We start from the raw sequence: 14,058 nt of genomic DNA, 5'->3' as shown, positions 1-14,058 counted from the left end.
ATCATGGTCGGTTGCGATCAAAAGCCTTGGCTGTGCGGTGGTTGTGCTCCAAGTCCCCAACTAGTACAACACATCTGGATGCGTCGAAATGTGCAATGGCATCATTTAGCCATAGAATAAGGCTTGTCTAGTTTAGGTTCCAGCTCCCCACACAAAGAAAGAACAATGCTCTTGTATTGTAATTTCACGAATCAGAACTTTATCAATGTCATCTGCTATAGTATTAGTCTCGTTCTCTACTGCTTGGTACTTCTCTCTCTTTTGAGTACTGCATGGGGATCTTGTATCAAGTATCATAGCGAATGCTGCCATATCATTTGAAATAATATTCCTTTGCCATATCTGTTAAATTGCCAGTGAACAGACAATGTTCCAACACACACACATAAACTAAAAATTCTACAGACTACAAAAATGGCCACAATTTTATATAACAAGTAACAAGTCAGATGATCTTCAATACAAAACATAATTATCTGGAAGTTAGGAAACAGAAACCTATCAACTAATTTAATACTCTAAAATCATCCATCTTCTCCATAACCTCACATCGAGCTTGCATGTACTGCAACTTTTTGGGGGTACTCTATTTGAAGGACTAAGAGGGAACGTAAACAAAAGGCAGAATTCTGATTACGATAGATAGTACAAAGATGCAGCAGTCTACAACTCATCCTTGACATCTTTGTCATCCTCTTTGGCACTATCATCTTGCACACTAGACTCAGCTTTGGTTTCCTCAACCTCCTCCTCCTCCTCTGGCATAGCATCAGGACTAATTTTAAGACTGTTCTTCACAGAGCCATATATGCGGGATGCAAAATCCTTGGGGTCACTGAGAACAAAGCCACTCTCCATCAATGCTGTTTGGTACACGAGCTCAGCTGTCTGCTTTACGCTCGTATCCTGAAGTTAAAAGTACAAAGCTTATTGCAAGTACAGCAGTGATCCAGAATAAGTTTGGAATGAGATTATTGAAAATAATATAACAGAGCCTTTTCCCTCTTAAACTTGAATAAATATATCCACAAACTTTAATTAGTCGTCAAAAGGGGACTTAACAAGGTTACCCGCACCCTTGGTAGCAAGGGATCTGAGTGGTTCAAGTTCCATTCGAGACAAAAGTGTGCATTAATACTTAAATTTCTTGTAATTAATCCAACCCAAAAGAAAAAAAGGTTACCTTAGGGTCCTTCGCAACTCTTGCCTGAAGCTCCTTGATGATTGGGTGCCTCGGGTTAATTTCAAGAACCCTTTTGCCACGCATGTATGCTTGCTTGTTTGCATCTGCTAGAGTTTGAGACTGCATGATTCTTTCCATATTCGAGCTCCAACCATATTTTGATGTTACAACTACACAAGGACTGTCAGCCAGACGGTTGCTTATTTTCACATCATCCACATTCTCGCTAGCAAGTATGCCCTTCCACCATTTGGTCAATTCCTTAAAAGCCTCCTTCAGTTCCTTCACTTTGGAATCCTTTCCAAGTTTTAAACCCTCCTTAGACACATTCTGGAACTTCTTGTCTTCATAATCCATTAGGTATTGCATGAGGTATTCATCTACGGGATCCGTAAAGAAAATAACCTGCAAGATAGGAAATCAAAGATCAGAAAATGCACATTTCTACTGAGGCACAGACGGTCCCGGAGAGAGGCAATTTAGAAACACAAGTCAAAAAAAGATTAATACTGTGACAAGATATGAACACAAACTGACCTCATAATTTTTCTTAATCAGTCTCTCCAAGAACGGGGATTTCTCCAACTGTTCCTTGCTCAATCCTGTTAGGTAGAAGATATCCTTCTGGCCAGATTTCATTCGTTTAATGTACTGATCAAGTGAAGTTAGTTTCCCATTCGACTTTGTGCTGCAGGCAGCAATAAATTTACAATTAGGCATAATTCTAAAATGCAACGGCTTTGGAGATCCATACAAACTACAACACATATACCTCTCAAAGCGAAGAAGTTTGGCAAGGCGGTTTCTGTTTGCTGCATCCTCAATTATTCCAAGTTTTATTGATTTGCCGAACTCATTCCAAAACTTTGTATATTGGCCTTTCTTCTCGTTGTTTTCGTTGGATTCCTCAACATCTGCACCATAATAATTACTTTGAAAAAAAAAGGGAGTGGAAAGGCAGAACCAGTATTAACTGAATGACAATAAAAACTAAAAAGGATACTTCAAACACCTAACAAACATACAAATTATAAGATGCAGAACTACAGCTAACAATATTATAAAAAAGTCACTTCTGACTTTTATAGTTTATAAAATCATTAAAACTTCAATATTCCCATACCATTCTTCTCTTTGTCATTAGATTCATCAGGATCTTCATCAGCAATCTTACGAATCATATCAAGGGCCTTCCTAATGAGCTTTTTCTTTATGGTCTTTAAACTGCTATGCTGCTGAAGCATTTCTCTTGAGACATTTAGAGGCAAGGTATCAGAATCAACAAGACCCTGATCAGAAAGAATTATATCAATAACTCAGCCAGAGGTCACATGTCGCTAAGATACCAAGAATGATTGGAGAACCTGAGAGACCTAAGTTTTACCTTCAAAAAATTCAGATATTTAGGCAAAAGCTCATCAAATTCATCAGAGATGAAAACCCGTCTGACATAAAGCTTCAGGTTAGACTTATTGGCATTATAGTAACTCTCGTACAAATCATGAGGAGCTTTTGGAGGTACAAAAAGTACAGCCTTAAACTCAACATCTCCTTCAGCATTAAAGTGACTCCATGTTAAAGGCTTCTCATCACTAAAGTCCTGGAAACAAAAATCTGTGTCAAACAACGAAAAAGCTAAAACAATTTAAGGAGTTGACCTCTTTGCACACACAAGAGATAGCTTACCTTTGCAAGGGATTTGTAGAATTTTACATACTCCTCATCTGTCACCTCCTTGGGGCTTCGTAACCATATAGCTTTCACATCATTCAAGAGTTCCCACTCATAAGTTGTTTCTTTGACTGTCTTGGTCTTCGGTTTTTTTTCATCATCTGATTCCTCCCCTTTTTCAGAATCATCATCATCTCCATCATCATCCGAAGAGGTTTCAGCTGTACACAGGAAGGAAACAATATGATAACATTAAGAACAAGCTGTTCACAATTATAAAATATCTAAATGATACACTAATGCCAGGTGGACCTACATTTCTCATCATCGTCACTAGAATCATCTTCATCAGCAGGAACTTCTACGTCTACCTCTTTGCTCGCCCAAAGAAAAATTGGGAAATTTATAAACTCAGAGTACTTCTTTACCAATTCCTGAATCAGATCCCAGTCAACTATCATTAAGTAGGGCCTTCCACTGTGTGCTCAGACTTAACAATTTAAAGGAACGTTTTCCTCAATTTGCAGCAATTCAAGTTGAAACGCAAAGCACACATGTTTGATACATATTGTTACAGAGAAATACATACAGTTAGATGTCCAACACTGTACTCATTAACATACATAATCAGCTATATAGAACTGCCTAATGAAACTTTTAAGGTATTAACAATACAAACAACACACACACACACACACATATATGCTCATTATCACAGGAGAAAATTGAATATATATGACCTACACAGTCGCTGCATAAATAACACAATCATGCATTTGAAGATATGTGAATCAGGTAGCATGCATTATAACAAGGTTTTGACATTGCAGTATTTAACTGAAAGGGTGAGTAAGTCAACAAATTATTCACACATTACTCTAGGTTTCATTTTCAATTATAGTGTCATACACCAAGAGTAAGTTTTCTCGCCTTTTATTCTTGTTAATGATTGAAGGAAACAGAAATACAACTACAGAAGATTGCAACCATTTTTTGAAACTTAAATGTGTATCTACTGTGCTTGATTATATATACCTTTCTAATAACTTGTGCTTGTGAAAGGTACTCAAAGGGAAGAATGGCTGGTTCACAAATGAACAAAAACCAACAAGGACTTTGTGATTATTTGACTAAAATGTTTAGCAATTCAGCTTTCATGTCATATTATGCTGCTTATATCTATGCCAAATCGCAACACTCAAACTCCAAGAGTCAATGAAACTTTGTAGCCACATAAAACTAGTACAGATCTTCTCTCATGAGCAAGTATTCGCAACAAATAAAACAGTTATAGAGAAGAATACACACCTTTAACTTGGATTCTTCCAAGTATTCCCCAGCTTCCTCTCTCAGGTGCAATCTGATTTCAGTTCCACGCCCTAGTGGTTCATTCCATGTGTCCTCTGAAATAGCAAATGCTCCATCAGCCTTCGACTCCCATACATACCTGCAGAAAAGAGAGTAGCATAAGCATCCAAGGTAAAGACAAGTATGATAACTAGAATCCGGTAAAGATCCCGAAATCATACTGTTTGTCATCATTGTGCTTGCTAATGACTTCTACGTAGTCTGCAACAAGATAAACTGAGTAAAAGCCGACACCAAACTGCCCAATCAAATTAAGGTCACCGCCTGTCTGCATTTTCTCCACAAAAGCTAAAACACACAAAAACAAAAACAGTTAGTTCACTGTTTTAACATAAAAGCAATATAAGTAGAGCATGTTCACTCATACATAAAAGCAATATAAGTAGAGCATGTTCATTCTATGAGTCAGACGTTAGCACTTGCATTACCTGAAGTTCCAGATTTAGCTATGGTTCCCAAGTTCTTTATCAAATCTTCCTTTGTCATACCTATACCTCTGTCACGAATTGAAAGTATTTTCTTTTCTTTGTCCAACTTAATCTACGGAAACCATATCATACACATAATAAGCTCTACACATATACTTGTTATAACTTTAGAAATAACCAAGTAAAAAAACAGCACAAAAGACCTACCTGGATGTCAAGCTTGGAAGTATCACCTTCACCCAGTACCTCCTTATCAGTGAGTGAAAGGAATCTAATCTTATCCAGTGCCTGAAATTTTATTATTCATATGTCAAAACATAATCCCATCACATAAGTTATTACAACTGCGAAATTCATATAACCAAGAGGTAAAACGCTTACATCAGAGGCATTGGAAATCAACTCCCTTAAGAAAATATCTTTGTTACTATATAGGGAATTGATAATAATGTCCATAAGCCGAGAAACCTCAGCCTGAAACTCAAACCTCTCCGCATTACTGCGGAGTGTTTTCCTCGACATTGATTCAGCCTCCCTGAAACAAGACAAATCCAAGAGTAAGCCCACTAATCCAAATCAGAGTGCACATAAACATCATCAATCCCATTCATTACTCACAAACCTCTTCGCGACATCAGAATCAGTGGATAAACCATGAGGCACCGCGCCTAATCTATCTTCAACCTTCGGCGGATCCACCAACTCCTCTGAATCACCTTCAGCGCTAGCATGTAACTTCCTCCCTACGTAAACATCACCAAAAATCAAACATAATCTCACTCACATCGCATCATCCTCTCCATTCTCTCACCTCGAAACAGAACACATTTATATAATCGGTAAACTATCTCTACGCATAGTTTTGTACTTTTGTTCTTTACTCGATTAATTTATTTTCGATAACTAAACACAAAATTAGTTCTAAATTTCAGCATCAAAATCACGTATAGTAATGACTCTAATTACGAACATGGAGAGTATAAATTACAACACATATACAACAATAATCACAAGTATAAATTACAACACATATACAACAATAATCACAACGATATCAAATCGAACAAATAAAAATATATATTACCATACAGATCACTAAAAGCTGTAAAAATAGAGCATAAATCATGCAATATTGTAAAATCAAAGATGTGTCATATGAAAATACCTTGATCTGGGAGAAGAAAGAGAAGGCACAGAAGGAACACAACGGACGGGACGGTCCACGTCTTCATATTTACGAATTTGCCACCGGGTGTGAAGGGTGTGAGTGAGTGATCAAAATGAATGAGATTATGGGGTTTTAGCTTCGCTTTCTTTTGTAGTTGTGGTATAGTATACAGTGTGTGTGAGTGTAGAGTAAGCAAACACGGCCTTCTTAACTAGGCCTTCTGATTGGTTTGGATCTGCCAGCGTGGAATGGGTATGGGGATTGTTTATACGTGGCGTTTTGTTATTGGTTTAGATTTGTTAACAAGACGTGGAGTTACGAAAATGGGTTTCTGGAAGCCTCTATTTCGAAAGACCCGAGGATTTGTTTGGGTGCAGTACTGCAGTGCCGGTCTTTTATATTGTTCACCTCCGGATTTTTTTTTACAATATCTTTTTTGCTAAATTGAATATTTTTTACGATGTGTATCGTTGATGTGAAAAATTAATGATTCAATTTTTGAAAATCTGAGAAATTGAAAATTCTAATTTTTTAAGACTTATTTTTATATTAAAAATTTGGTTTTAAAAATATACAGGATTATTTTAAAATATATTTTAAAATAATAATTTATTATTGAATGTATAAATTTTTATAACTGATAAATTATAAATATAGAAAATTTATTCAAACAAATAAATTAAAAAAATTTATTCTTCACCGATGAAATAAATATTAAGCCACATTTAGGACAATCGGGTTCGACCATAACTCAGGCGCCGAGAATTATCATAACAATCCTTCCTGCATTGTAAAAAAAAAAGAAATTCCTGAAAGTTAAAGCCAAAAAGACGGAGGCTATAAATACCTTAATTTAGAAACGTGTACTCAGCGGCGCTGACAAGCAGGTTAGGGTTGGACAAGAAGGGTTTTGCGCGTTAACCAGCATAAACCCAGATCCCGGCAATGGCACAAGAGGCGCAAAATCGCGAAAAGTTTCGTCAAGCTGTGTTGAATACTCTTGAACGACATTTTTTTTACAAGCCATCGTTCAAGATCTACAGAGGTGTTGCTGGGTTTTTCGATTATGGCCCTCCGGGTTGTGCAGTCAAGGCCAATGTTTTGGCCTTTTGGCGTCAGGTGTGAATTTATGTTTATATTAGTATATGCTTATCAATTGTTCATATTCTTTTACTGATTTGGCTCGATTACACACTAGGTATGATATCAATATTCATGACTTGTTATGTGGTCTAATGTATTAAATCAATATAAGTAGTCAATCAACAGAATATAGCTGACTATATTTCAATTGCATGATCATATACATGACTTGTTATGTGGTCTAATGGGTTTTGTTTATCTGCTGTTATATTTCAGCATTTTATTCTCGAAGAAAACATGCTAGAAGTAGACTGTCCTTGCGTGACACCAGAGGTTGTGCTAAAGGCATCTGGTCATGTTGACAAGTTCACAGACCTGATGGTCAAGGACGAAAAAACAGGCACCTGTTACCGTGCTGATCATTTGATCAAGGATTATTGCAAACACAGGCTTGAAAGAGATGCTAGCCTCACTGCTGAGAAGACAGCAGAGTTCAGACATGTTATTGCTGCATTGGATGATCTTTCACCTGAAGAAATAGGTGCAAAGATTCAGGAATATGGGATTACTGCTCCAGACACCAACAACCCACTCTCTGCTCCCTATCCTTTTAACTTGATGTTTCAGACTTCAATAGGTCCATCTGGTCTGACTCCTGGGTAGGGATATCATCAATAATTGGTTTTACGTGAATATATCATCAATGATTAGGTCTTTTAGAAACTTTATTAAGTTCCCCAAGTCTTTCAATTGGTTAAATCTCTTTAATAACTTGCTGCAGGTATATGCGACCTGAAACCGCTCAAGGTATTTTTGTTAACTTCAAGGACTTGTACTATCACAATGGGAGCAAGCTTCCATTTGCTGCTGCTCAAATTGGTCAAGCTTTTAGGAATGAGGTAGCAAATCATCTAAATTTAATTGCATGCATGAATAAGTTTAGCCTAATTGTTAGAGGAATTATCTATCTTGATTGAGATGAATTTTACGTGTTGCAGATATCACCACGCCAAGGTCTTCTAAGGGTTCGTGAGTTCACTCTGGCTGAGATTGAACATTTTGTTGACCCTGAAGACAAGTCTCACCCAAAATTTTCTGAAGTTGCAAGCTTAGAGTTCTTGATGTTTCCAAGGGAAGACCAAGTGTCTGGACAGTCTGCAAGGAGAATAGTCATTGGTGAAGCAGTTGCTCAGGTTGGGTTGACTGATCTGATTTAGTATCTGGCTCCTGATCCCTTTCATGAGTATACTAACTATAGCACCATAGATCTTGATTTTATTTTTTTTTAAATATATGTTTCTTCTCTTCAGGGAATTGTCAACAATGAAACACTTGGCTACTTTATAGGGAGAGTATATCTGTTCCTGACTAACTTGGGAATTGATAAAGACCGGTTACGTTTCCGACAACATTTGGCGAATGAGATGGCACATTATGCTGCAGACTGTTGGGATGCTGAGATTGAATCTTCTTATGGCTGGATTGAATGTGTTGGTATCGCTGATAGATCTGCATATGATTTGCGTGCCCATATGGTGAGTTTTTTTAATGTTTGGGGGCATTTTTGGTATTTTATAATGCTAGTATTTTCTGGTATTTTACAATCTTTTTTGGGTCGCATGAAAAGGTAATTATGTATTAGGAATTTTTATATGAGAAAAGGGAACCTGAGATATATCTCAGGCTCCTTCCCTAAGCTTAAAACCAAACGGTACTTCATCTTTTATTTTTTATTCTATCTCTTTGATATTTTCTTCTCTTTGTATCTTATGTCCATCCAGAAAACCAAATAATTACCCTGTTCAATTGTACTCCATTGAATATTCTATTACGCCCCAAATCTGCTGACACGTACTCGGGTCGACACGTTTATACTATCTTTGAAAATATATAACAAAATATTACACGTCAATATAATATTGCTTACCTTCAATCCAAACTCTACTAAGCCATTGCAGCCATAATGCTTTCCCAACGATATGAAGTCTTTCATCATCTTTGATGTTGACAAGTTCAAGAATGAGCAAAACTAATGCTCAACATGAATACTACCAATTTAAAAATAAAAAATATTTTATATTCCTCCCTTATAATTCTAGAATAGTGAAGAAAAATACAAACCCCATTACCTTAAGTTGACGAGTATTAACCCCCGTCACTTGTATATCTCTTAAAATGTAAGTGACACACATAAAAGTATTCTCCAGTAACTCCAATATTTTAATTACTATAATTTTATAAATCTAAACAATTAAAATAGGCCATTCAGGTTAAATATCACATAATACCTTTTTTGAAATAATGATGAATTCCAATAACTTAATAATTGAATCCATGTGAAAGAAAAACAATAAACTCGTATTTCTCGAGACAATGAGAAATATCTACAAGGCAAAAACAAATGCAACCTATTATATAAAAAAATTGTCAGAAAATAAAATAATAAGTCTGGTCTAGATAGCAGGGATCCTACACAAGGGTGAAAAACTGCATAGGGGATACTTCGCAGTGTGGGAGTGTGGCGGGATACGTACGGAATATGCCACGTGGCGTATCGCTGATGTCAGAGACGGGGATATGTAAGAGGGGGTGTGGGGATATGTCAGAGGTAATTTTTCGCAATTTCCAGCAACTTCTTAAAAAACTACTTTACACAATTAAAAAAGGTTAATTAATTAAAAATAAGCCGTTTGGGTGAGCTTAAAATAAGTGCTTTTTGCTTAAAATAAAAAAGTGAAGTAGAAGTCAGAAGCAAGTTAAGACTTATAAGTGATTAAACTGTTTGGCAAATAAGCAGAAGTCCTGAAACAAAAGCTAGTAATCCTAACTTTTTTTAAGTGCTTCTCTACTTTTTACACAAACGGTACAAATAAGTGTTTATAACTTATAATCCCAGAAGTTGGCTTATATACGCCTGCCAAACACCACCATGGGTGTTTGGCACGGGCTTATAAGCCCAGCTTCTAGATTTATAAGTTAGAAGCACTTATTTGTACCGTTTGTGTAAGAAGTCAAGAAGTACTTAAAAAAAGCTACGATTACTCGTGTGTATATAAGCTGTATATATATCTGCTCGTGTGTTTATATAAGTTGTATATCTCTGCACTCAGTTATACTTGTATAATTTGTGAGTGTGTAATGTATATATATTATAATTTTTAATATTTGTCAGATATATTGGGTCATATGGGATTTCCCTTTTCTCTCCCCCGATCGAGATATCCTCTATTTCGCCCAAGAAATATTAATTGAATCATAAAAAGATTTGGAGCGCAAAGTGAAATTAGATCCATTTTGGGGGGAATCCAGATTACTATTTATGGTTAGCTTAGTGGAAGTATAAAACTGAAGTATCCAGGCTCTGTTTAGAAAGAGCCCAATTGGAAATAGATCTATGATTACTATTTGTATCATAAAAGGTTTCTTTTTATAAAGAGAAGCCATCTCAACTCTTAAATCAATCAAGTAATTTTAATTAATATGCATGAGAATCAAATAAAAGTTGAAAAAAGGGGGTCATAACAAAAAGAAGTGGTAATGGAAGCAGTTGTCCTATATGTACAAATGAAAATTGGGCGGACCTTTACCCGCCCCTGCACCCGTATCCCCATATTTTTGATTTTGTTGAATTCCTGTATCTTCGTTTTGCACTCCCGCACCCACGCTCATTCTTCCTAGAGTCTGGTTATTACATTCTTCGCCCGTTAAAGAGATTCTGCCCCCAGAATCTGGCAATTTTAAATGGAATCATGTAACAGTGAAGAACAGTTCTGGTACCTCACTTCCTGCATATTCATAGTTGACTTCCTTTATGCAATGATTTCCCATTAAACGATGTAAATGAGTATCACCTCATTTAACAAATATTTTCATGGACACTTGTACTTCTCTTGTAGTCCTTCCTAAGGTTAATACTCTACCATAAGTTCAATCTGTTTTGTACCATTACAGAGTCCGTAACAATTGTTTAGCTATCTGCAAATGGTCGAAGTTACTTTTAGTCCAAAGCCTGCCTCATACTTGACAAACTAGAACTCGTGAAGGCGCTGATGACCCTTTTATAATACCTTTATAATGAATGCAATACTTACCATTATACTTCTCGATTGTGGAAATAATCGATCTAAATCTCCAAGTGGAACTAATTATATTGATAAGATATATCTAATATCAATTTCTTCAGAACCTCTTGACTGGAAGTAAGAACCTTCATATCTCTAGCAAGTAACTCAAGCTAACATGAAAGGATTTCACATCAGAATTATTGACCAGTACTTCGACTATACAGGATTTTGATAATATGCAAAGCTCTGTCTATTACTAGTATACCCAGCAACAGAAGTGTATTACAATACCTTGCAAACCTTCAAATACCCTCCAATCATATATTTTCTAGTATAAAATATTGTCAAGTAGATGATATGTAGCTGCGCTCTGATGGTTTTATCACCATTAGCTTCGTCTAGGTTTGTCAAGTTGAATTTGTTTGACGAAATAATTCCATGGACACTAGAATGCAACCAATGATGACATACAGTAATACTGAAAATATAGAAGTAGGTCAGAGATTATTTTTTTTCTTTTTCTAATCACGAATTTGTCTTGATAACTTAGTGACAACCAGTACACATAAATATTGACACCTAGACCAGATACATGACTATATAAGATCATTATAATGAAGAACCAGTGAACCACCAGTCCTGGTAGCTTAAACCTAATAGGAATAAGTCATCTGTCATACAAATTTGTAGTTGACTTGGATATTATAAATAATACAATGATTGTGGTTGGTATTGCAGCCCCTCGCTCGTAAAATGACATCATGCACTAATACAACTTTGGTCGACTAACTTGGAATGCATACTCATACCTTTAGGCTCATTTATATGGTAACGGGCCTAATGGCTAAACACACAACTTTTTTTTTTCTTTTTAAATCCTACATGTTTCAAACGTCCAAGACCATATTTTCCGAAGTCCTGAAGAGTCTCTGCAATCTCAGAAACACCTTTATTTTCTTAAGGGATTATGTAAAATTAGAGGGAGGATGAAAAAAACATCCTGCTTAATTGATATGGATAAAGTGGATGGATTTTGCTGAAAGTGACACCGAACGACACAGTTTTTTCTTATCTTGGGAAAGGAGCTTGAAATTTGAGATATATTATAGATTCCTTTTTCTCTTTTTATATTTTAAAAAAGAACAAATACATCATTTTGTGTCGGTTATTCTTGGTCCTTTAATCTTTATTGTTTACATATGCAATTTCTGTGTTAGTCACAGAACCACCATTCTGTTGCAGGATAAAAGTGGCGTACCTCTTGTGGCTCATGAAAAATTTGCAGAACCTAAAGAAGTGGAGGTCTATTCTTTATTTTTCCCTCCCTTCCCGTTTCCCCATCTTATAACAGTGTTCTTCATCGTATGCTGTATTCTTCCAGAAACTTGTTATAACTCCAATTAAGAAGGAGTTGGGCCTTGCATTTAAGGGGAAGCAGAAGATGGTGGTGGAAGCACTGGAGGTAGGCAAACAAAGTTATACTTGTTTAAATATGTATTCAACTTGTCTGTGGTATCCATTGCGCTGTAGGATATCGATTTCTAAGGACAGAACATATAGGAAGAAATGTTTACACAAAATTCGATATTAACTTCTCCATCTGTTTGAGAAAGAATACATGTCCGTGTTCCCTGAATGATTGATTTATGCATAAGGTATTTCTGTGTATAGGCCATGGGGGAAAAAGAAGCAATGGAAATGAAAGCTGCTTTGGAGTCCAAAGGAGAGGTGGATTTCCATGTATGCACTCTCGAAAAGGATGTCACTATAAGGATGAACATGTTGACAATCTCCAAGGAAAAGAAAAAAGAACATCAAAGGGTCTTCACCCCTTCTGTGATTGAACCATCCTTTGGTATTGGAAGGATAATCTACTGTTTGTATGAGCACTCGTTCTATACAAGACCAAGTAGAGATGGGGTTGAACAGTTGAATGTTTTTCGTTTTCCGCCACTGGTAGCACCTATAAAGTGTACTGTTTTCCCCTTGGTTCAGAATCAACAATATGAGGAAGTTGCTCGACGCATTGCCAAGTCATTGAAAGCTGCTGGGATACTTAATACAATTGATGCAACAGGTATGAACTTCCAGTAGGATGCAATTATATCAATGATGATCTTTAGTTGTGTCATATAATTTTCCATTTACTGATGTCTCAACTCTCAAGTCATGAGTAGGTTGTTTAAGTTGTTGGAGAACTTGAATTATGAAAATTTGGACTAGTATAGACTTATTTTTGTAATTATTATTCCAAACAGTTCAAAAAATTAACTGCAGGAACTTGTATATATTATAATTTAAATGCAGAAGTGAATATTTGTACATTTTATGTCTTAGGTACATCGATAGGTCGGCGATATGCCAGAACAGATGAACTAGGTGTCCCCTTTGCCATTACAGTAGATTCAACAACCTCGGTGACAATACGGGAGAGGGATAGCAAGAAGCAGATCCGTGTGAGCATAGAGGAGGCTTCATCTGTGGTGAAGGCGGTGACTGAGGGTCTGAGCACGTGGAATGATGTACTGTGCAAATACCCAACCCATTCATCTTAATTGGGCTGGCCTTCGTGGAAGGGGATTATAATCCCTTCTCTTTATTCTAACCTCTCTAATGTTTTATACTGAGGGTGCTCATTTTTTGTCCGTAAGGGCAATGTTTACCGGTGTATAGAATGATGGGATAATCTAGGTAGTTAAGTAGGTAGTTAAGTGTTTATCCTATCTTGTCCCAAGTCCTGATTCGACAAATTAAGACATTATTTTATCACAAAAAATCATATCTTGACACAATTTTTGGACATTCCACATGAATGAACTTGTGTAGTACCCTGCGATTTCAGTACAAAGATCTGTTTAAAATTTGATCCGTGAACGATCTGGTCAGAAATATATCTGACATGGATTTAACACACAATTATTTATATTAAGAGTTATTTCATATATAGTTTCTACTGCTAAATGAAACAATATTAAGTTGAATTTAGCAATCAACATTAATTATCAATTATCATGTAGGTTTTAATAGTGTTAAAATTTCGAGCAACAGTTATTTGTATAAAAATAATAAATTAGTACCAGACTGTGTAAATTA

The 14,058-nt window shown here is 36.1% G+C and overlaps 2 protein-coding genes across 2 annotated transcripts; one reads left to right on the top strand and one right to left on the bottom strand.

The window, feature by feature from the left end:
• Positions 1–407: 407 nt before the first annotated feature.
• LOC108218704 (endoplasmin homolog) lies at positions 408–6,003 on the bottom strand. The gene is made up of 15 exons (XM_017391778.2): positions 5,816–6,003; positions 5,273–5,393; positions 5,032–5,185; positions 4,858–4,938; positions 4,651–4,762; positions 4,384–4,510; positions 4,163–4,301; positions 3,171–3,288; positions 2,870–3,075; positions 2,568–2,783; positions 2,307–2,472; positions 1,956–2,097; positions 1,721–1,871; positions 1,184–1,588; positions 408–906 (listed from the first exon to the last, which is right to left on the bottom strand). The coding sequence occupies exons 1-15, from the start codon at positions 5,880–5,882 to the stop codon at positions 664–666; spliced, it is 2,448 nt and encodes an 815-aa protein (XP_017247267.1). The 5' UTR covers positions 5,883–6,003; the 3' UTR covers positions 408–663.
• A 623-nt stretch (positions 6,004–6,626) lies between these two features.
• LOC108218705 (glycine--tRNA ligase, mitochondrial 1) lies at positions 6,627–13,778 on the top strand. The gene is made up of 9 exons (XM_017391779.2): positions 6,627–6,937; positions 7,178–7,560; positions 7,683–7,800; positions 7,900–8,094; positions 8,212–8,436; positions 12,208–12,267; positions 12,347–12,427; positions 12,637–13,042; positions 13,303–13,778. The coding sequence occupies exons 1-9, from the start codon at positions 6,764–6,766 to the stop codon at positions 13,518–13,520; spliced, it is 1,860 nt and encodes a 619-aa protein (XP_017247268.1). The 5' UTR covers positions 6,627–6,763; the 3' UTR covers positions 13,521–13,778.
• The last annotated feature ends 280 nt before the right edge of the window (positions 13,779–14,058 follow it).

Source organism: Daucus carota, chromosome 4, assembly GCF_001625215.2.
Source record: "Daucus carota subsp. sativus chromosome 4, DH1 v3.0, whole genome shotgun sequence".
Taxonomy (NCBI): domain Eukaryota; kingdom Viridiplantae; phylum Streptophyta; class Magnoliopsida; order Apiales; family Apiaceae; genus Daucus; species Daucus carota.
The sequence above is the reverse complement of the archived record's forward strand: the minus strand, read 5'-3'. Positions and strand labels throughout refer to the sequence as shown.